General features: G+C 46.3%; 1 protein-coding gene across 3 annotated transcripts in view; it reads right to left on the bottom strand.

The window, feature by feature from the left end:
• The window catches only part of TOM1 (target of myb1 membrane trafficking protein), a 328587-nt gene that overhangs the window by 86867 nt on the left and 218143 nt on the right, over window positions 1-23577 (bottom strand). For all 3 annotated transcript variants that reach the window (XM_063940583.1, XM_063940581.1, XM_063940582.1), the window contains one exon: window positions 7718-7823. In XM_063940583.1, the coding sequence (XP_063796653.1) occupies window positions 7718-7823 (106 nt within the window). The remainder of the gene's footprint in view (window positions 1-7717; window positions 7824-23577) is intronic.

Here is a 23577-nt window from a genome sequence, read left to right as displayed (position 1 = left end):
CATTTGGTATCCTCATATAAGGGTACGGGTGTGGTATGCGTGACCGGCGGTCTCAGCATAACGACATCGGGTTCCTGGCAGTGTGTGTGTGTATGGAGACGGGATATGAGTGCAGCAAGCTGCTCTTCTGGTCACAGGGCTGGGATGTATACGACTACAAATATGGGCGGATAGCTGTAAAGGACTTCTATTCGCTGTAGTTGTCCTGAATAGTGACTGCATTACGAGTAAATGGGCGACTCATAATCTGGCCCTGGTAGATCCATACCATATACCAAGACTTTACAATCACACTGATAAAGTTACAGCTAATTTGTTCTGTAGCTATACAATAAGATTCTGAACAGCTCGCAATAAGTGCATTTTAGTATATTTAAAATAAAATGTTGAGTAAATATGTAGATTAACTCTCATACATAGTAGAGCCTCTTAAAAATGTGCAATGTATGTATTACAATGTATTACACATGTGACACCTTTGCCAACACCAGAATTGCTGCTATGTTTTACAGGTTGAGAATCCCATATCCAAATATTCCGAAATACGGAATATTCCGAAATAAGGACTTTTTTGAGTGAGCGTGAGATAGTGAAATCTTTGTTTTCTGTGGCTCAATGTACACAAACCTTGTTTAATACACAAAGTTATTAAAAATATTGTATTAAATGACCTTCAGGCTGTGTGTATAAGGTGTATGTGAAACATAAATGAATTGTGTGAATGTAGACACACTTTTTTTAGTGCACAAAGTTATAAAAAATATTGGCTAAAATTACCTTCAAGCATATAAGGTGTATATGTAACATAAATGCATTCTGTGCTTATATTTAGGTCCCATCACCATGATATCTCATTATGGTATGCAATTATTCCAAAATACGGAAAAATCCGATATCCAAAATACCTCCTGGTCCCAAGCGTTTTGGATAAGGGATACTCAACCTGTATATGGTTACTATTTATTGTGCAGTTCTCACCTTAGCATCAAATTACAAATTTGTTCAGTCAAAGAATATCCAACTCCCTCATTAATCTCCTACCCTCCTATATCCCTTAATATGATTAATGCTCAACAACCCGCAATCCATTTAATCCACAAATTCAATCATACAGTATCTGCAATAATGCAATTACCCAGAAGCATTGCACCCAACCATAGCACTGGTGCACCAATACACTCCGCTGTAACCACTCCAAGTCATTTATATACAGCCTCTTCTCTCCTGTATAACATATGTACAACAAGCAATATTGTGACTTGCAGTGTCAAAAAAAGATTTTAATGTTTAAACTAGCCACACATCTAAAAGAATATCTTTCTAACCAGCCAACTAGCAAATCTGGTAAAATGTGAGAAAAGGAGAATCGTCCGCTTGCTCCCATACATTACCAGATTTTCGTTCCAAGCAGCCATCAAGTTGGCTGATTGGAAAGATAATCTTTAGATGTGTGGGCAGCTTCTCTGCTTTGGTTGAAGAAGAAACCAGTTAATATATATTCAAACTGCTTAAAGAAAACTACTACTGAAAGTAATATAAAATAAATAAATAAATAAAAAATAGGATTTTAATACCTACCGGTATATCCTTTTCTCTTAGTCCGTAGAGGATGCTGGGGACACTTCAAGAACCATGGGGTATAGACGGGATCAGCAGGAGACATGGGCACTTTAAGACTTTAAAAGGGGTGTGAACTGGCCTCTATGACCTCTATGCCCCTCCTCCAGACTCAAGTTATAGGAACTGTTCCCACGGAGACAGACATTTAGAGGAAAAAGGATTTATTTTGATTTAAACTAAGGTGAGATACATACCAGCTCACACCTCAAGCATGCCGTACAACATAGCATTTAACCCAACGCATGCAACGGCATGAATAACGACAGCAACAGGCTGACTATAAACGCAACACAACACGTGTGTAACCATAACCAATAACTGCAGATACAGTACGCACTGGGACGGGCGCCCAGCATCCTCTACGGACTAAGAGAAAAGGATTTACCGGTAGGTATTCAAATCCTATTTTCTCATACGTCCTAGAGGATGCTGGGGACACTTCAAGAACCATGGGGTTTAAACCAAAGCTCAAGAACGGGCGGGAGAGTGCGGATGACTCTGCAGCACCGATTGACCAAACAAGAGGCCCTCCTTAGCCAGGGTATCAAACTTGTAAAACTATGCAAAAGTGTTTGAACCCAACCAAGTAGCTGCTCGGCAAAGCTGTAATGCCGAGACCCCCCTGGCAGCCACCCAGCATGAACCCACCTTTCTGGTGGAATGGGCCTTCACCGATTTCGGTAACGGCAATCCAGCCGTAGAATGAGCCTGCTGAATCGTATTACAGATCCAGCGTGCAATAGTCTGCTTGGAAGCAGGAGCCCCAATCTTGTTGGGATCATACAGGACAAACAGAGCCTCCGTTTTCCTAATCTGAGCCGTTCTGGCTACATACATTTTCAAAGCTCTGACCACATCTAGAGACTTCGATTCCGCTAAGGCGTCAGAAGCCACTGGCACCACAATAGGTTGGTTCATGTGAAACGATGACACCACTTTCGGCAGAAATTGCTGACGAGTTCTCAACTCTGCTTTATCTTCATGGAAGATCAAATAGGGGCTCTTGTGAGACAAAGCCGCCAATTCAGACACCCGCCTTGCAGAGGCCAAGGCCAACAGCATGATCACTTTCCAAGTGACGAATTTCAACTCTACCTTACGTAAAGGTTGAAACCAATGAGACTGCAGGAACTGCAACACCATGTTAAGATCCCATGGTGCCACCGGGGGCACAAAGGGAGGTTGGATGTGCAGCACGCCTTTCACGAAAGTCTGAACTTCCGGAAGGGAGGCCAATTCTTTTTGAAAGAAAATTGACAAGGTCAAAATTTGTACTATAATTGAACCTAATTTTAAGCCCGCATCCACATCTGCTTGCAAAAAATGGAGCCTTCTTGGATTCACACCAAGACACATATTCTCTCCAAATACGGTGATAATGTTTTGCCGTTACTTCTTTTCTAGCCTGAAGAAGTGTGGGAATGACTTCACTGGGAATACCCTTTTGGGCTAGTATCTGGCGTTCAACCTCCAAGCCGTCAAACGAAGCCGCGGTAAGTCTTGGTACACGCACGGCCCCTGCTGGTACAGATCCTCTCATAGAGGAAGAGGCCAGGGATCTCCTACGAGCAATTCCTGAAGATCTGGATACCAGGCCCTCCTTGGCCAGTCTGGAACAATGAGGATTGCATGAACCCTTGTACTTCTTATGATCTTTATCACTTTTGGAATGAGTGGAATCGGAGGAAACACATATACCGACTGAAACACCCACGGTGTCACTAGGGAGTCCACCGCTATTGCTTGAGGGTCCCTCGACCTGGAACAATATCTCGGAAGTTTCTTGTTGAGGCGAGACGCCATCATGTCTATTTGAGGAATTCCCCAACGACTTGTCACTTCTGCAAAGACCTCTTGATGAAGACCCCACTCCAGCCTCGGAGACTCGCATCCGTGGTCACCAGGATCCAGTCCTGTATCCCGAACCTGCATCCCTCTAGGAGGTGAGAGCTGTGCAGCCACCACAGAAGTGAGATTCTGGTCTTGGAAGACAGGATTATCTGTCGGTGCATGTGCAGATGGGACCCGGACCATTTGTCCAACAGGTCCCACTGAAACACTCTGGCATGGAATCTGCCAAACTGAATGGCCTCGTAGGCCGCCACCCTCTTCCCCAGCAACTGAGTGCATTGATGAATCGACACTCTTGCTGGTTTCAGAATCTGTTTGACTAGGTTCTGAATTTCTAGAGCCTTTTCCACTGGAAGAAAAACTCTGTAATTCCGTGTCCAGAATCATACCCAAGAACGACAGACGTGTCGTCGGAACCAACTGCGATTCTGGCAAGTTTAGGAGCCAACCATGTTGTTGCAGAATTGTAAGGGTAGGTAGAAATTGAGGAATTTGAGGTTCAGGATCGGTCTGACTGAGCCGTCTGGCTTCGGGACCACGAACAGGCTCGAATAGAAGCCTTCCCCCTGTTGCGACAAAGGGACCCTGACAATGACTTGATTTTGACACAATTTCCGTATTGCTTCGCATACCACCTCCTTGTCCGGAGGAGAAACTGGTAAGGCCGATTTGAAAAATCGGTGAGGGAGAACGTCTTGAAACTCTAGCTTGTACCCCTGGGACACTATTTCCAAAACCCATGGGTCTAGGGCCGAACGAGCCCAGAACGGACTGAAGAGTTTGAGACGTGCCCCCACCGGTGCGGACTCCCGCAGAGGAGCCCCAGCGTCATGCGGTGGATTTGGCAGTAGCCGGAGAGGACTTCTGTTCTTGGGAACTTGCCACAGCCGGTGACCTCTTTCCCTTTCCTCTTCCTCTAGAAACAAGGAAGGAAGACCCTCGCTCTTTTTTTTAATTTATTGGGCCGAAAGGACTGCATCTGATAGTGGTGCGGTTTCTTTTGTTGTGCAGGAACATAAGGTAAAAAGGATGACTTACCCGCGGTAGCCGTAGATACCAGGTCAGCGAGGCTGTCACCAAACAAGACACCACCTTTATACGGCAGAGACTCCATCGCCTTCTTAGAGTCAGCATCAGCATTCCATTGATGAATACACAATGCTCTCCTAGCTGAGACTGCCATGGCATTGGCCCTTGATCCCAAAAGGCCAATATCCCTCGTAGCTTCCTTTAGGTAGGCTGCAGCGTCCCCGATATAACCCAGCGTCAAAAGAATGCTATCCCTAGCCAGGGAATCTATCTCAGATGACACGTTATCTACCCCTTTTTTCAATAGCGCTACTCACCCACGCCGATGCAACGGCAGGTCTGAGCAGCATACCCGTAGTGACATAAATGGATTTCAATGTATTTTCCTGCTTACGATCCGCAGGTTCCTTTAGGGCTGCCGTGTCAGGGGACGTAAGCGCTACCTTTTTGGACAGCCGTGATAGGGCTTTGTCCACAGTGGGGGGTGACTCCCACTTTTCCCTATCCCCAGAGGGGAACAGCTATGCCACCGGAATTCTCTTGGGAATCTGAAACTTCTTGTCAGGATTTTCCCAAACTTTTTCAAAAAGAGCGTTCAGTTCATGAGAAGGAGGAAACGTTACCTCAGGTTTCTTTCCTTTAAACATACAGACCCTTGTATCAGAAACAGCAGGGTCCTCCGTGATATGTAACACGTCTTATCGCCACAATCATGTACTAAATGCTTTTAGCCAGTTTTGGATTTAATCTGGCATCACTATAGTCGACAATGGAGTCAGAGTCCGTGTCGGTATCCGTATCTGCTAACTGGGTAAATGAACGCTTTTGTGACCTCGAGGGGGTCTGAACTTGTGACAACACATCCTCCACGGATTTTTTCCATGCCTGGCTCTGAGACTCAGATTTATCTAATCTCTTATTTAACAAAGCCACATTCGCATTCAAAGCACTCAAAACATTTACCTAATCAGGAGTCGGCGGTGCCGACAGGGTCACTCCCACAGCTGTTTCTTTCCCTAATCCAGTCTCCTCCTGGGAAGAGCACTCAGCCTCAGACATGCCGACACACGTGTACCGACACCCAAAAACACACTGGGCATATAGGGGACAGACCCACAGTAAAGCCTGTCAGAGAAACACAGAGGGAGTTTGCCAGCTCACAACCCAGCGCTTATCCTGGTTCTGAAATCCCTTATATAAAGCCTCAGACCCATTAGCGCTTTTATAATTACATATACAGCACCAAAATAACTGTGCCCCCCCCCCGTTTTGCACCGTTACTTGTACAGCAGTGTAGAGGAAGGACCAGCGTCTCTGTAGCTCTGTGAAGAGAAAATGGCGCTGATGAGAGCTGTGAGGGCTAAGCCCCGCCCCCTTAATGGCGCGCTTCAGCCCCGCTATTTTTAAAAAATATATATACTGGCGGGGGTTCGGATTTAGTGCCTAGGCACTTAAAAACCACATTGCCAGTCCATATTGAGGATTTTTATGCTGCCCAGAAAATCTGCACAGCTGCATCATTAGAATTCTATAGACAGGAATGCGTAGAGGTGATCAGTGAAGCTAAGTTTCTGCTTGTACAGTTTGCAAAGGTTTACAGAGTACAATGGCAGAGTTTGCCGAGAAGCAGGACAGTTGAGTAGTGTTCCTTGCTAACTATGCATACACCGATGAGATTGCTATCGTAGAGCTAGATTACTGGAATGAGAAAAAAAGTGGTGGCGCAGCAGAATTTTAAGGTCACTAACTACTGGAGAACATGCACGCAATGTATCAAAAGTTCTCACACATGAAAATTTGTGACAGGTAATAAATCCAGCTCTAATGTACTCTCATGATAAATGGAACACATGCATGAGGTTAAACCGGACTGTACGTTAGGAGAAAAACTGAATTACTTAATGTAATAAAATAGATTTTCTCAACCCTGTGCAGTGCCTATTTTGTCACATTTTTTAGGCTGGTCCCATTACAACATCAATGTTGGTAATTTTTTGTGTGGTACCCACACGAATCATGCACTGATTTTGTTTTGTTTGTTTTTTTTACACAATTTTTTGTTTTTCCTAAAAAAATTGGGAATTTTGGACTCGGGTGAGAAGTATACACTTCTCCATATTTTTACATCTCTCAATATGGTCTGGGTGGATAATCTAAGCACGCCAATGCAAAACCAAGGTGTATGGCACCTCCAATGTGTGTGGAGAACACTAGCTTAATAGATTTTCTTTATTTGTCAGAATAAATTATGTTGTATTAAATTATGTGTATTAGTGTAAAAATATTAATCTGTTGTTATAAATCTATTTTCTTTTAATTCAACTTAAAATCTTATTTTCATTGGAATGAAAATTATCAATGAATTCTTTATAATCTCCATTTAACTATTCTGTGTACCAGGTTAATGGTCTCCACTATCTACTGGACTAAAGTCTCCCTCTCGCCAGCCACTGCTCCACATGGGACATACTGTATTTCCTTTCTGCCTGCAGCGCTCAGGAGCAGCTGTGGCAAGAATATATTTTCTATGTGATCTTGTGGTGTCATTGGAGACTGGACTGTCTGCCATCTGCATTCGGTTCCACTTTTTCATCACGGGAACAAAATGTTATTGCAACTCAAATTTTGAAAGTATAATCTTATATTTGAGGGTATATATTATATATGTTAAATTGTTAATGCATACAGCTGCTCATGATGAACATTCCAGATAATAAAAACTTTACACCATCAGTTATTACCCTACTGCAGTGTTTCCCAACTCCAGTCCTCAGGAATCCCTAACAGTGCATGTTTTACAGATCTCCTCAGTGAAATAATCAGCTACACTGGTGGATCTTTTAAAAGGTGTCAGCCAGTAATGAAACTACCAACTAGTACTGTTTTCAGATAGCTATTGCCGGGTCGTACCCGGGATTTGTACTCTGGTACATCCCAGGTGCGACCCAACTGAGACCCCTTTAACCTGGGTTGCTGCACGTTCACGTGCAATAACCCGGGTTATTGCTGGTAGTCTGAAAGGGGTATTAGAGATCTGGAAAACATGCATTGTTAGGAGTCCTTGAGGACTGGAGTTGGGAAATACTGCCCTACTATATCAAGCATTTCTCCTAATATGATTTCTGAGTAGGTCACCAAAGCTAAAACCTGGCTACACAAGCTTCAATACTGTACATAGAGCAGATTTCATACATGATTGAGCAGTGAGGCAACTTACCGATACTGGCTAGTTGTGCAGACAGAGTAGCAGCAGGGGGCTGGACAGCCGAGGAACTTGTTTCAAGGTTAATGAGAGATGGTAAGATGTCGCTGTTACTTGGAACCTTTAAAAAAAAAATATTTATATTAGTGACATTATCACATTTATAAACCAGTTACATCCAATATGGCTTTGAAAAGACAGAATTATGTATTAGGTGGTCCTTTAAATATGCTGGTTGGTAACTTAGTAGAGGGATACAATGAACCTTGAGAAGACTGGTACTGAAATTAACTAATGCTGGGTACACACTAGTAGATATATTGACCGATCAATTGATCATCCAATACTTAATTAACTGATTGGCGGGTGTGTACAAATGATATGTCAGAGTGACTTGTGAGGGGGGGAACGGGAGAGGTGTGCGGATGTTAGCCAGAGCTGTGTACAGGGGAGGGGAAAGTGCGGTTTGCAGCTGAAGCTGGGACTTTTGGGAGGAAGGGGGGGGGGGGGGTTACGGGTGTCAACCAGAGCTGTGCCCTATGCGTGGTAGGTGGGTGGTGCGGTTTCTAGCCGGAGCTATGCCCTGTGTGGGGGTGCGGTGTGTGATTTCCAGCTGTGACCTAGGCAGGTGGGGGAGTGAGATATGCAAAGCTGCGAGTCAGACCCTGTCCTATCTGTTTGTTATCTGCAGGGAGAAGCCAGGTGTTATGTCTCAGAACCTGTCCATATCTGGAAGAGAAAGAAGGGTGTTTGGTGGGGTTGTGGCTTAAATGCCGGCGTTCGGAGTACCGGAATACCCCCTGCGGCGGCCCGGCAGTCACGCGTTCAGAATCTCGGCTGTCGGGAAGTCAGTGCCGGGATTTTGAGTATCAGTTTTGGGACTACTACGTCTGTATTTCGACTGCCAGAATCCCGACCGTTGGGATCCAGACCGAATCACTTTTGGTGAAGCCTAGAGATCATTAGAGTAGAAACAGGGTCTATGTTGGCATGCTGGTATTTGTAGTTCCACCACAGATGTAGAACCCTGGGCTAGCTCCTCTTTGGTTTAAAGCACTAATCTTTTTAATAAATGGTATAACCTCATTAGATTAGTGCATGTAGAGGATGACCTAGACCCTTAGTGAAGGATTAACCATTAGACCACTGAGGGGTCTATCCATGAAGCAGTGAAAAGAGTGGAGACGTGAGCCAGTGGAGAAGTTGCCCATGGCAACTAATCAGCTGCTCTGTATAATTTTATAGTATGCAAATTATAAATGTTACTCCAATGCTGATTGGTTCTTCTCCACTGACTCACTTCTCCACAGTTTTCACTGCTTCATGAATAGACCCCTGAGTATTCTTTTGCAAAAAAAATAAGGATGGTAACTGGTCTAAAATTCTGCACCAACATTCCCATACTTTTTTACAACTCTAGTGCAGGTCATGTGAGGTCCAGCCAGTGATATGTTCTTGCAGGGGAATGAGAGACGGGGGCGGGTGATGCTAGGCCCACCAGTGATATGCGATTGCAGGGGATGCAAATATATATGTAGCAATAATAATTTACTATAAAGCTGGTTATACTGACTCTATATTCATAATTTTGCAGTCAGCAAGCGAGTACCCCTATATCTCACACAAATCATGCTACTTGTGCCCAGCTACAAGTGCCACAGAGTGGGGTAAGGGACCTCTACAAAATCTAACCTCCCCACACCACCACCTAACCTCCCCTCCTGCAGCCTAAAGGCCAATATACACTAGAATACTTGAACAATGTGAAAGATGAGCAATTTCCCTTGGACTCCCTGACAAACGAGATGAGTGTACACACTGAGCTTGTTACAAACGATCTGAATAATGAATGATCTGCTCTGCTGGGATTGAGTTGCATGCATGGATGACTGACAACCTGTTTCAACGAGTGCGGGTGCGAGCAGCGTTCGTCGTGCATTGTGTACACACTAGACGATATGAACGTTAAATCCCATCATTATCGCTCAAATCTATGGAAAAACGTGTCTAGTGTGTATGGGCCTTAACCCTAACCCCCGTGGTGGGCTGAATCCTCCCTTATAAGGAGGCCAGACACATGGTTGTGACATCAGAGTTCCCTTAGCTTAATAGCATCTACCTAAGCTTAACGTCTTCCAGCAGACATTGTACATGGCGGGGTTTGGTGCCAGTGATGTGACCACCAGGGCTGGAGAGGTAAACGGGCGCTGGTGTGTTGGGGGTGTGTGACAACTGACCCTCTGAGCAGGAGGAGCCCCAGCCAGCGTGAGCAGTGAAGTAATTGAGCTATCAGCAGGAGCCCCAGCTAGCGTGAGACCTTGACATTGGAAGACCCTATCAGCTGGAGCCATAATTTGCGGGAGCCTGACAAGTGAAAGCAGTCATCTGTGAGTGCCATGGCCAGAGTGTGCCCCGAGGGGTTTTGTGGAGGCAAGTCAGTTCCATGTGCTATTTATATATGGGCTTCTCAGAAGCATGAAGGATTGAAGTAGACATTGGGAGCGAGACAGTGGGTGACGGTAGGAGCGAGAGGGAAATGGAAGGAGCAATATATAGACAGTGGGAGACGGAACGAGCGAGACGAATGGAATGAGAGAGAGACAGTGGGAGTGAGACAGTGGGAACTAGGAAGTGAGAGACAGCGGGAACGAGAGAGAGACGATGAGAGATGGAAGGAGAAGACAGTGAGAGAGAGACAGAGAGACTGTAGGAGAGAAAACAGAGGGAAAGTAAGGTCCATTTCCGTTACCTGTGTGAACTTTAGAAGGCCAGCCCATTATGCAAAGTGCAAGAATTTTTTGCAAATGTCATGACGATGATCCGTCAGTGTGTACGGAGGAAAGATTAATTGCCCAATGTCCTCAACAACAGATATATCTGCAGATGACAGTGGTGGTTGGTTAGTGTGTGCCATCTGCAGATCTATCTGCCAGTGTGTACCCAGCTTAAGAGTCCTGGATAAAAACAATAAACAGTTACAGGTTACACAAAGCTATCAGTTGTTAGGTACCAATCTCAGCACGTGGGTGACTGTATAGAGACAAGGAAATAGCTTTTCTGTAACAAGATGTATAGATTAAGAATCCCTATTTGTGGGTGGTCATGTCACCTGCAGGGAGATGTGTTATCATAGCTTTTATAGTAATGTGCAGCAGCATAGCATGATCCTTCATCAGGAACTCTTACCAGCAGGGATAATGCTCGGCACACTACGCCCCTTTGTTGGGAACACAGTAACGGACTGTGCTGGTATAAACTACCGATAAACACTGATCCTTCAACTGGCTGCACACGCTAATTAGTTTGATGGTGCTGCTCCTAACTGCGAAACAAATCTACAAGATCTAACCCGACATGCATTACAAATCTCCCCTGCTGTACTAAACCTTTTATTTTATGTCTGTCCTTTAAATGGATTATGAATATAAATATTAAAATCACGAAGTACAGAACACTGACTGATTATTCTGACCTATAAGGCACAATCGTTTAGTAGACAGCTAGATGTTCAATAAACAACAACAAAAAAGGGCTTATTTATATATCCAAGCGGTATAAAGACCCTTCGCACAACTATCAAGTTTCAGATCAACACAGACCCTTAATTTACAGCACTCTCTTATTACTCATATAAAGTAGCATGTACACTTGAGCACAATGTATTAAAAAAAGGAAATGCCTTTTGAAAAATACGTATGTTGCAGGGTTTTTTCCCCTGATGATTCACTTTTTTACTAGGCACATCTACATATCTCCTATATAATAGCCCAGATCTGTGTCACTGTGCCTGTGTGTATAACGCTGGGCGTGGCTAGGAGCTCTCATTGTGTTAACAGAAGGTCTATCACACCCAGTCCACAGCTGATTGGGCGAGAAACGCCCTCCCACACATGTTACATCTAATGGGAGGCTCTGCCCTTTGCCTGCTGTGTGTTGCCAGAGCAGGATTAACAATAGGGCTGATGGAGCTGCAGCTACAGGTCCACAGCCCAAAATAGGCCCACTGCATCTGCAGCAACAAACCCTCCAACAATTTACACATAAAGAGCGCTACAATTTCAAAAAGGGGGTGTGACCACGGGTAAAGTGGCGTGGCCACACCCCTTTTCTTATACTTTCAATGGAAGTTTGGAGAGCCAGAAATCGGTATAGACCATAAAAAAAAAAAAAAAAAAAGATACTGTACCTGCCAAAAAGGTACAGGTGGAGGGTATGCCACTGCATTTGCAGCAAGTCTCTGCGCTGTAGATAGGGGGGGGAAAAATCCTTTAACTGCAGCGTCCTATGGGGATCATTCCGACCTGATCGCACGCTGCCATTTTTCGCTGCGCAGCAATCGGGTCACTACTGCGCATGCATCGCAATGCGCAGGTGTGTCGTACAGGTACAAAGCGTATTGCTGCAGTGCAATGAATTTAACGCAGAATCTATTCGCACAGCCAATCGCAAGGAGATTGACAGGAAGAAGGCGTTTATGGGTGTCAACTGACTGTTTTCTGGGAGTGTTTGGAAAAACGCAGGCGTGTTCAAGCGTTTGCAGGGCGGGTGTCTGACGTCAATTCCGGGACCGGACAGGCTGAAGTGATTGCAAGAGCTGAGTAAGTTTTGAGCTACTCAGAAATTTCACAAACTATTTTTGTAGCGCTCGGCTGCATATGTGATCGCACCCTTGCACAAAAAGTAGCTAGCGAGCGATCAACACGGAATGACCCCCTATGTCCTGCTGAAAGTCTGCCTACCCCCTCTGGCATCAACAATCCGGCGCAGGTGGAACAAAAGCTGCTGCAGCAACTGGCATAGAAGTGTATGAAAGCAGCGCAGCAGAAGGCTTTCATAGCCCTCCCTGCGCCGCATACTCTCTGAGCCCCGGAGCCTCCTCTGCGCATGATATCACAGAAGTGCCTCCCTACCACAGCCACGCACAGATCCCCAGAGGTACTGACTCCGCAACACAGCACCTGCCCTGCCAGCCTGCAAGCCCCGAGATGGCTAATGTAACGGATAGAGTGGGTGATATCGCAGAGGGTAATGTTTGGACGCTGAATCAATGTAAAAGGTGACAGTGCTGTGCAGTGCAGTGGGTGTGCAGTGTCACTGACACTGCACAGCACTCTCACCTTTTACATTGATTCAGCCAGTCAGTCAGTTCTGCCAGCCAGTCACTATTGTTAACGCCGGTGTCCCAACGCGACGCATTACAGGAAAGTAGACGCACAAAATAAACTACAGCTCCCAGCAGCCCTTAGCGCCAAAGCATTCCGGCGCTAAGGGCTGCTGGGAGCTGTAGTTTATTGAGTGCACCTCCTTCCCCGTAATGCGGCGCGTTGGGACACCGGCGCTAACAATAGTGACTGGCTGCTTGGCTGCTGTGCGAGTCTCCGGGAGAGCCACTGCCAAAGGGAGGACAGCAGCTTAGCGGTTTCCAGGAGGAGAAGCATTACCCGCCCCTTCCTAACTCGCAGTACCCCCACACACCCCCTCCAGCACCCGCGGTGGCTCCGGACCCCACCCGCAGCACCACCGCACCCGCCTCTCTCCCACCCATGGCACCCCCGCAACCGCTTCTCCCCCACCCGCTGTGGCTCTGGACTCCCACCCGCGGCACCCACACACCTTTCCCAACCGGCGGCACCACCGCACCAGCCCCCCCCCCCCCCCCCCCCCCACGGCACCCCCGCAACAACCCCTCTCCACCCGCGGCACCCCCGGACCCCATCCGAGTCTCCCCCGCACCCGCCACTCCCCCAACAACAAGACCTACTACGTGACTCATCAGGCCCTGTGTGCGCTGTTCACGCCGTTGCAAGGGGCTTCGACCCCTTAACCATCACACGCCCTTTGTCCATGCAATAATTAACCACTCACATAATTATGATTGGAGGTAATACTCCATATAATAAGAATTTACTTACCGATAATTCTATTTCTCGGAGTCCGTAGTGGATGCTGGGGTTCCTGAAAGGACCATGGGGAATAGCGGCTCCGCAGGAGACAGGGCACAAAAGTAAAGCTTTTACAGGTCAGGTGGTGTGTACTGGCTCCTCCCCCTATGACCCTCCTCCAGACTCCAGTTAGGTACTGTGCCCGGACGAGCGTACACAATAAGGGAGGATTTTGAATCCCGGGTAAGACTCATACCAGCCACACCAATCACACCGTACAACTTGTGATCTAAACCCAGTTAACAGTATGATAACAGAGGAGCCTCTGAAAGATGGCTTCCTAAACAATAACCCGAATTAGTTAACAATAACTATGTACAAGTATTGCAGATAATCCGCACTTGGGATGGGCGCCCAGCATCCACTACGGACTCCGAGAAATAGAATTATCGGTAAGTAAATTCTTATTTTCTCTATCGTCCTAAGTGGATGCTGGGGTTCCTGAAAGGACCATGGGGATTATACCAAAGCTCCCAAACGGGCGGGAGAGTGCGGATGACTCTGCAGCACCGAATGAGAGAACTCCAGGTCCTCCTTTGCCAGGGTATCAAATTTGTAAAAATTTACAAACGTGTTCTCCCCTGACCACGTAGCTGCTCGGCAGAGTTGTAATGCCGAGACCCCTCGGGCAGCCGCCCAAGATGAGCCCACCTTCCTTGCGGAATGGGCCTTAACAGATTTAGGCTGTGGCAGGCCTGCCACAGAATGTACAAGTTGAATTTTGTTACAAATCCAACGAGCAATCGACTGCTTAGAAGCAGGTGCACCCAACTTGTTGGGTGCATACAGTATAAACAGCGAGTCAGATTTTCTGACTCCAGCCGTCCTTTAAATGTATATTTTTAAGGCTCTGACAACGTCCAACAACTTGGAGTCCTTCAAGTCGTCTGTAGCCGCAGGCACTACAATAGGCTGGTTCAGGTGAAACGCTGATACCACCTTAGGGAGAAAATGCGGACGCGTCCGCAGCTCTGCCCTATGTCGAATGGAAAATTAAATAAGGGCTTTTATAAAACAAAGCCGCCAGTTCAGATACTCTCCCGGCCGAAGCCAGGGCCAGTAACATAGTCACTTTCCATGTGAGATATTTCAAATCCACATTCTTTAGTGGTTCAAACCAATTGGATTTGAGGAAATCTAAGACTACATTTAGATCCCACGGTGCCACCTTAGGCACCACAGGAGGCTGTATATGCAGTACTCCTTTGATAAAAATCTGGACCTCAGGGACTGAGGCCAATTCTTTTTGGAAGAATATTGATAGGGCCGAAATTTGAACCTTAATAGATCCCAATTTGAGACCCATAGACAATCCTGATTGCAGGAAATGTAGGAAAACGACCCAGTTGAAATTCCTCCATCGGAGCACTCCGCTGCTCGCACCACGCAACATATTTTCGCCAAATACGGCGATAATGCTTCGCGGTGACTTCCTTCCTTGCCTTTATCAAGGTAGGAATGACTTCTTCTGGAATGCCTTTTCCTTTTAGGATCTGGCATTCAAACGCCATGCCGTCAAACGCAGCCTCGGAAAGTCTTGAAAAAGACAAGGACCCTGCTGAAGCAGGTCCCTTCTCAGAAGTAGAGGCCACGGATCGTCCGTGACCATCTCTTGAAGTTCCGGGTACCAAGTCCTTCTTGGCCAATCCGGAGCCACTAGTCTTACTCCTCTTTGCCGTATAATCCTCAATACCTTTGGTATGAGAGGCAGAGGAGGAAAAACATATACCGACTGGTACACCCAAGGTGTTACCAGCGCGTCCACAGCTATTGCCTGCGGATCTCTTGACCTGGCGCAATACCTGTCCAGTGTTTTGTTGAGGCGAGACGCCATCATGTCCACCATTGGTTTTACCCAACGGTTTAATAGCATGTGGAAAACTTCTGGATGAAGTCCCCACTCTCCCGGGTGAAGATCGTGTCTGCTGAGGAAGTCTGCTTCCCAGTTGTCCACGCCCGGGATGAATACTGCTGACAGTGCTATCACGTGATTCTCCGCCCAGCGAAGGATCCTGGCAGCTTCTGCCATTGCCCTCCTGCTTCTTGTGCCGCCCTGTCTGTTTACATGGGCGACTGCCGTGATGTTGTCCGACTGGATCAACACCGGTCTTCCTTGAAGCAGAGGTTCCGCCTGGCTTAGAGCATTGTAGATTGCTCTTAGTTCCAGAATGCTTATGTGAAGAGACTTTTTCAGGCTCGACCACACTCCCTGGAAATTTCTTCCCTGTGTGACTGCTCCCCAGCCTCTCCGGCTGGCATCCGTGGTCACCAGGATCCAATCCTGCATGCCGAATCTGCGGCCCTCCAATAGATGAGCCTCCTGCAACCACCACAGAAGGGATACCCTTGTCCTCGGCGACAGGGTTATCCGCAGGTGCATCTGAAGATGCGACCCTGACCATTTGTCCAACAGATCCCTTTGCATGGAATCTGCCGAAAGGGATTGCTTCGTAAGAAGCTACCATTTTTTCCCAGGACTCTTGTGCATTGATGTACAGACACCTTTCCTGGTTTTAGGAGGTTCCTGACCAGGTCAGATAACTCCTTGGCTTTTTCTTCGGGAAGAAAAACCTTTTTCTGAACTGTGTCCAGAATCATCCCCAGGAACAGCAGACGAGTTGTCGGCATTAATTGGGATTTTGGAATATTCAGAATCCATCCGTGCTGCTTTAGCACCTCTTGAGATAGTGCTAAACCCATCTCTAGCTGTTCTCTGGACCTTGCCCTTATTAGGAGATCGTCCAAGTATGGGATAATTAATACGCCTTTTCTTCGAAGAAGAAATATTATCTCGGCCATTACCTTTGTAAAGACCCGAGGTGCCGTGGACAAACCAAACGGCAGCGTCTGAAACTGATAGTGACAGTTTTGTACAACGAACCTGAGGTACCCCTGGTGTGAGGGGTAATTGGAACGTGGAGATACGCATCCTTGATGTCCAAGGATACCATAAAGTCCCCTTCTTCCAGGTTCGCTATCACTGCTCTGAGTGACTCCATCTTAAACTTGAACTTCTTTATGTACAGGTTCAAGGACTTCAGATTTAGAATAGGCCTTACCGAGCCATCCGGCTTCGGTACCACAAAAAGAGTGGAATAATACCCCTTCCCTTGTTGTAGAAGAGGTACCTTGACTATCACCTGCTGAGAATACAGCTTGTGAATGGCTTCCAAAACCGTCTCCCTTTCTGAGGGGGACGTTGGTAAAGCAGACTTCAGGAAACGGCGAGGTGGTTCTGTCTCTAATTTCAACCTGTACCCCTGAGATATTATCTGCAGGATCCAGGGATTTACCTGCGAGTGAGCCCACTGCGCGCTGTAATTCTTGAGACGACCGCCTACCGCCCCCGAGTCCGCTTGCGAAGCCCCAGCGTCATGCTGAGGCTTTTGTAGAAGCCGGGGAGGGCTTCTGTTCCTGGGAAGGAGCTGCCTGTTGCTGTCTCTTCCCTCGTCCTCTGCCTCGTGGCAGATATGAATAGCCCTTTGCTCTCTTATTTTTAAAGGAACGAAAGGGCTGCGGTTGAAAGGTCGGTGCCTTTTTCTGTTGGGGAGTGACTTGAGGTAGAAAGGTGGATTTCCCGGCCGTAGCCGTGGCCACCAAATCCGATATACCGACCCCAAATAACTCCTCTACGCATCGCCTGTCCACTGTCGTGTCCATAAAGCTCTTCTGGCCGAAATGGACATAGCACTTACCCGTGATGCCAGTGTGCAGATATCTCTCTGTGCATCACGCATATAAAGAAATGCATCCTTTATTTGTTCTAACGACAGTAAAATATTGTCCCTGTCCAGGGTATCAATATTTTCGATCAGGGACTCTGACCAAACTACCCCAGCACTGCACATCCAGGCAGTCGCAATAGCTGGTCGCAGTATAACACCTGCATGTGTGTATATACCTTTTTGGATATTTTCCATCCTCCTATCTGATGGATCTTTAAGTGCGGCCGTCTCAGGAGAGGGTAACGCCACTTGTTTTGATAAGCGTGTTAGCGCTTTGTCCACCCTAGGAGGTGTTTCCCAGCGCTCCCTAACCTCTGGCGGGAAAGGGTATAAATCCAATAACTTCTTTGAAATTAGCAGTTTTTTATCGGGGCACCCCACGCTTCATCACACACGTCATTTAATTCTTCTGATTCGGTAAAAACTACTGGTAGTTTTTTCACACCCCACATAATACCCTGTTTAGTGGTACCTGTAGTATCAGCTAAATGTAACATCTCCTTTATTGCCAAAATCATATAACGTGTGGCCCTACTGGAAAATACGGTTGATTCGTCACCTTCCCACCGGAATCAGTGCCTGTGTCTGGGTCTGTGTCGACCGACTGAGGCAAGGGGCGTTTTACAGCCCCTGACGGTGTTTGAGGCGCCTGGACAGGCACTAATTGAGTGTCCGGCCGCCTCATGTCGGCAAACGACTGCTTAAGCGAGTTGACGCTATCCCGTAATTCCACAAATAAAGGCATCCATTCTGGTGTCGACCCCCTAGGAGGTGACATCCTCATATTTGGCAATTGCTCCGCCTCCACACCAATAACGTCCTCATACATGTCGACACACACGTACCGACACACAGCAGACACACAGGGAATGCTCTATACGAAGACAGGACCCACTAGCCCTTTGGGGAGACAGAGGGAGAGTCTGCCAGCACACACCAAAAAGCGCTATATATGACAGGGATAGCCTTATGATTAAGTGCTCCCTTATAGCTGCTTTTATATTAATATATTGCCCTTTATTTTGCCCCCCCTCTCTGTTATACCCTGTTTCTGTAGTGCAGTGCAGGGGAGAGACCTGGGAGCCTTCCTGACCAGCGGAGCTGTGACAGAAAATGGCGCCGTGTGCTGAGGAGATAGGCCCCGCCCCTTTTTCGGCGGGCTCGTCTCCCGCTATTTAGTACATTTAGGCAGGGGTAAATATCTCCATATAGCCTCTGGGGCTATATGTGAGGTATTTTTAGCCTTTTTAAAGGTTTTCATTTGCCTCCCAGGGCGCCCCCCCCCCAGCGCCCTGCACCCTCAGTGACTGCCGTGTGAAGTGTGCTGAGAGGAAAATGGCGCACAGCTGCAGTGCTGTGCGCTACCTTAAGAAGACTGCAGGAGTCTTCAGCCGCCGATTCTGGACCTGTTCTTGCTTCAGCATCTGTGAGGGGGCCGGCGGCGTGGCTCCGGTGACCATCCAGGCTGTACCTGTGATCGTCCCTCTGGAGCTTCATGTCCAGTAGCCAAGAAGCCAATCCATCCTGCACGCAGGTGAGTTCACTTCTTCTCCCCTCTGTCCCTCGTTGCAGTGATCCTGTTGCCAGCAGGAATCACTGTAAAATAAAAAACCTAAGCTAAACTCTCTAAGCAGCTCTTTATGAGAGCCACCTAGAATTGCACCCTTCTCGGCCGGGCACAAAAATCTAACTGGAGTCTGGAGGAGGGTCATAGGGGGAGGAGCCAGTACACACCACCTGACCTGTAAAAGCTTTACTTTTGTGCCCTGTCTCCTGCGGAGCCGCTATTCCCCATGGTCCTTTCAGGAACCCCAGCATCCACTTAGGACGATAGAGAAAATAAAAATATTTCACACGCCACAAGGGCATTCAAGGGTTAAGGGGGCGGATGGTGTGAAGAGTGCCTAATAAATATATATATATATATATATACACATACATATACACACACACACACACACACACACACACACACACACACAAAAGTCCTCACTTACTCACTGATTCATCACTAATTCTCTTACTTCCCAATATGTTAGGAAGCTGAAATCTAATATAGGTATTCTTCAGGTGGGAAATAGGAAAACTGCGTAATTAGAAGGTATGAACTGGGGGCTGACATTATGACGTCATTACCGATGCCTGGTTTGCGCTGCGTGAACGATAACGCCCAGATGGACAATCGGATAAAAATTTGGATTGCATCCCCAGTGTGTAGAACTACAAAAATGGTCCTGTCAATTTTTACCGTATCTGCTACAGGTGCTCCTCGGGTAACGCCAAGAACCACGCCAAGAACCATGGATTTATATTAACTAACATTAAGATGTCTCAAATTTACATCTCTATATATTTACCAAATTTTTAACAATCATTTACATTTACAACTGTGAAAATCAGAAACTCCCGTGCGAAGAACGGGTAGAACTGCTAGTTTACAATAACAGGTGCAAAATTTGCACTGAACCACATACAATAATCAGTAGTAAGCATTTACCAGTATAGTGCAAGCTAGACAATGACAAGGGTTTCATTGGTTTCTATGGTTTAATGTCTATTTTGCACCTAAATGTAATATTCGTAAAGCTGCCATAGTAGTGTGCACAGAAAACATGTTAAGGGGCAGAACCCTCGCTCATATTTCTGCTGTTATACATAATATATTCATAGCTTTTTTACAGAAGCAAAACTTCTATAATATTTTATTTCTTGCCAAGGAAGTACCTTTTATTAGTAACTTAGTCAGTGGCGCCGGGGAAGGGGGTTGTGTGGGATTCTCTTTACCCAGGCCAGGACCTGTTAGAGGGACCTAGTGGGAGGGTCGTGCCCCCTACACTCCTGTAACAGGCAGCGACGCAGTACTTCATGCAGGGAGAAAGAAGTAACTGCTGCTACAGCAGCCTCTCTCCCAAGCCCAGCATATGCTGCTGTGTGCTTGGCTGTGGAGGGAGGTTGCTGCAGCAGCAGTTAGTCCTCTCTCCCTGAATGATGTGCGGCTGCAGAGGGGAGAGCGTTCGCACCACTCTCCCCTCTATCTGCCCCTGGCTGACCACCAAGCAGCATGCACATAGACTATTTTTTACATTTTTGCACAGAGGGGGCCTGGCCACACCTCCCCTAGTTGGCCGTGGCCACCTAAATCATACCAGGGGCCCGGCAAAGCTGCCAGTGGTACTGACCATAGTAAAATTACTATAGTGTAAATTTGTGGCCATTATATAAAAAAACAGGACAAAATGTACAATTTTCCATCATTATAATGTATCTACTTTCACAAAACTGATCTAGATACTTACTGTACACTTTTTTAGACTGTGTCAATAGGGTGGGTCGAAAAACATGAAAATGACAGTAGAGTTTGGACTTAAAGCCCAAAAGTTACCATTTGGGGTCAATGTCAACTGTGCAAAATTTAAATTCTTACCATCTTAGGGGGTCATTCCGAGTTGATCACTCACTAGCAACTTTTTGCAGTGCTGCGATCAGGTCAAAACTCGGCAAAACTGCGCATGCGTATGCATCGCAATGCGCAGGCACGTCGTACGGGTACAAAGAGGATCGGTGCTGGGTGATGGATTTAACGAAGAATCCATTCGCACAGCCGATCGCAAGGTGATTGACAGAAAGAGGGCGTGTATGGGTGTCAACTGACCGTTTTCTGGGAGTGTTTAGAAAAACGCAGGCGTGTCCAAGCGTTTGCAGGGCGAGTGTCTGACTTCAATTTCAAAAAGACTGAAGTGATCGTAGCGGCTGAGTAAGTCCAGAGCTACTCAGAAACTTAAAAAAAACTTTTTTGTACTGCTCGCCTGCAAAAGCCTTCCCCATAGGCGGCGACTATCTGATCGCAGCGCTGCAAAAAGTTGCTAGCGAGCGATCAACTCTGAATGACCCCCTTAATCTTAATAGTTAATACCTATCTTAATAGTTCTGGCAAGCACCTCAAAGTTTACATTTTTTAGTAACATTTTTTTAAATTACGTGTTTTTGAAGTTTGGTCGGTCCAACCTCAAAGTTGGCCATGGAAGTTATAAAAGAGATCTTTGGGGCTCCCAATGTACGATTAAAAATCGCCATGACCCGAGAATCATTTGTGATTGGTGTGAAAAGGTCATTGAAACTGGCAAAAGTAGTGAAAATCCGAGGATTTTTGAAGAAATCAAGTTGTGTCTTGTGCAGCCTTTAGCTCAATCTATACTTAATGGGTGAGGTATCTGCACTTGGGGTTCCATCCCATGCCCAAACCAACCTCCTTACCTTGTGGGCATATGAACAAAATTGGTTAAAGTCATAGGACCCTTTTCAGGTTGAGTGGCAGATTCTGCTAAAAAGCAGAATTTGCTATTCGGTACGATTGCATGCTGGGGGCCGCCCCAAGTCTCGCCCATCGTCGTGATCACAATCGAATTGCTACTGCATCACTGACCTAGGAATTGCGGACGTCACGCAGCCATCCCTATAACAGTCTGGCCACGTCTCTGTTGGACGGAGCACTCCCTCACAACCCCCCCATGCCTGCCATTGTCAATCAAAATTAGATCGCATCCACCTGAGATTCTATCACATTTTGGCCCCCGGGCACGCTCAGAAGGCTGACATCGCCGAACTGTGTGTTCTGCTGAATGACCTCCATAGTCAGGTTTAAAGAAGACACATAAGTATGCGTAAGGTAAGTATATCATCATAATCAGTGTTTATATTGGGTTGGGGTTTGTTATCAAAATGATGCATTTGTTTCCTTGGAGAGTGGCTCGAATAAAACCAGCTCTTGCTTCAACTGCAACGACTTTGCTGGAAGCATCTGTGACTAGTTGTACAGTGCGCTTAACTGCCTGAGTGTGTTGTAAAGATAAGCCTCAAAGTTCCAGGTCATGGGAACATCTCTTTTCAGAAGCATTTCTTCCAATAATGGTGAGTCAACATAGTTAAGAACCGTAGGAGATTAATTTGCACAAATCCCTGTCAATCATATCAATGTAGCCAGATCACAGTTCAATTTAGGTAGGGGTGGATTGTACTGTGATAGCTGTTGTGATAGCACGTTATCTAGAGGAAAGCAGGGTGCCAAGTACTTCCAAAGAACCATTAGAGAAGAACATTATTCTCGTTAAGAAACCAGGTTCACAATACACTGGACACGTATCACCAAGGTCAGGCTGTAGTGCTGACATATTAGAAACATACTTTGATAAGGAGGCCAGTGGGGTGTGATATATATTCGTGTCGTTGGCTGCGACAGAATGAATACCAACATTGGCATTCGTGGAGGTGTCACCAGACTCCTGGAAAGTAGACTTGGAAGGCCTCTTCAGTAGGTCATCTGCCTTCTGCATTTTAATGAACTGCCACTTCGTCACCTTTTAATCCATGTCGATGATCAAACTTCTGACCCCAAAGGTTTCTCTAGCCCCATCGGGAACCTCCTTAGTGGTTGTGAGGACCTTCCCATTGTGAAATATCATTCTATTGATTGTGAGTTCCCTGACATAGACCTTTCTCTTCTAAGTACTGATAAGCAGTATTTGTTTCGTATTGCTTCTGCCATTAAAGCCAGGGAGGTTCCCGATGATCTCGTCAAGTCTAAGGCAGGTGCCATTAGTCATGCGCGGTGGCTAACAGAATCTTGAGGCTTTATGTGTCCACCCGCCAGGCCAATGCATCTTTAAAATTGCTTGTGAATGTCATCTTGAAGGTTTATATGCTCCAACCTGTTTCCGGATCAAAGTACAATCTTTAATCAAGATGGTGTTCGCCATGTGTGCCAGTTTATCCAATCGTCGAGGTACTTACCAAAGTAGTACAAGACTGTCATCAATAATGTAATGGCCAACAATGCTTATTTTGCCTTACCTGACATTTTATAGGCTATGTTAAAAGATGAAAGAGAATGTACAGGAGCTGGCAGTGAAAAGGGTACTTACTGCCTGCGGGAAACCTGAGACTGATGAGATTAAAAAGTGCCAATGTGGTTTAACAAAAAAAGACGAGCATTTAAAAAATACAAATCTGAGGGGGGTGCGGAGTCATTTCAACACTATAAGGACTGTAACAAAATATGCACAAAAGAAATAAGAGCGGCTAAAGTAGAAACTGAAAAACTAGTAGCAAAGAAAAGCAAAGCGAAACCCCCCCAAAAAAATTTTAAGTACATCAACAGCAAAAGACTAAAGAAGGAGAGTATAGGCCCTTTAAAGGACAAGAGGGGAGTCTT

Source organism: Pseudophryne corroboree, chromosome 9, assembly GCF_028390025.1.
Source record: "Pseudophryne corroboree isolate aPseCor3 chromosome 9, aPseCor3.hap2, whole genome shotgun sequence".
In the NCBI taxonomy this organism is placed as follows: Eukaryota; Metazoa; Chordata; class Amphibia; order Anura; family Myobatrachidae; genus Pseudophryne; species Pseudophryne corroboree.
The sequence above is the reverse complement of the archived record's forward strand: the minus strand, read 5'-3'. Positions and strand labels throughout refer to the sequence as shown.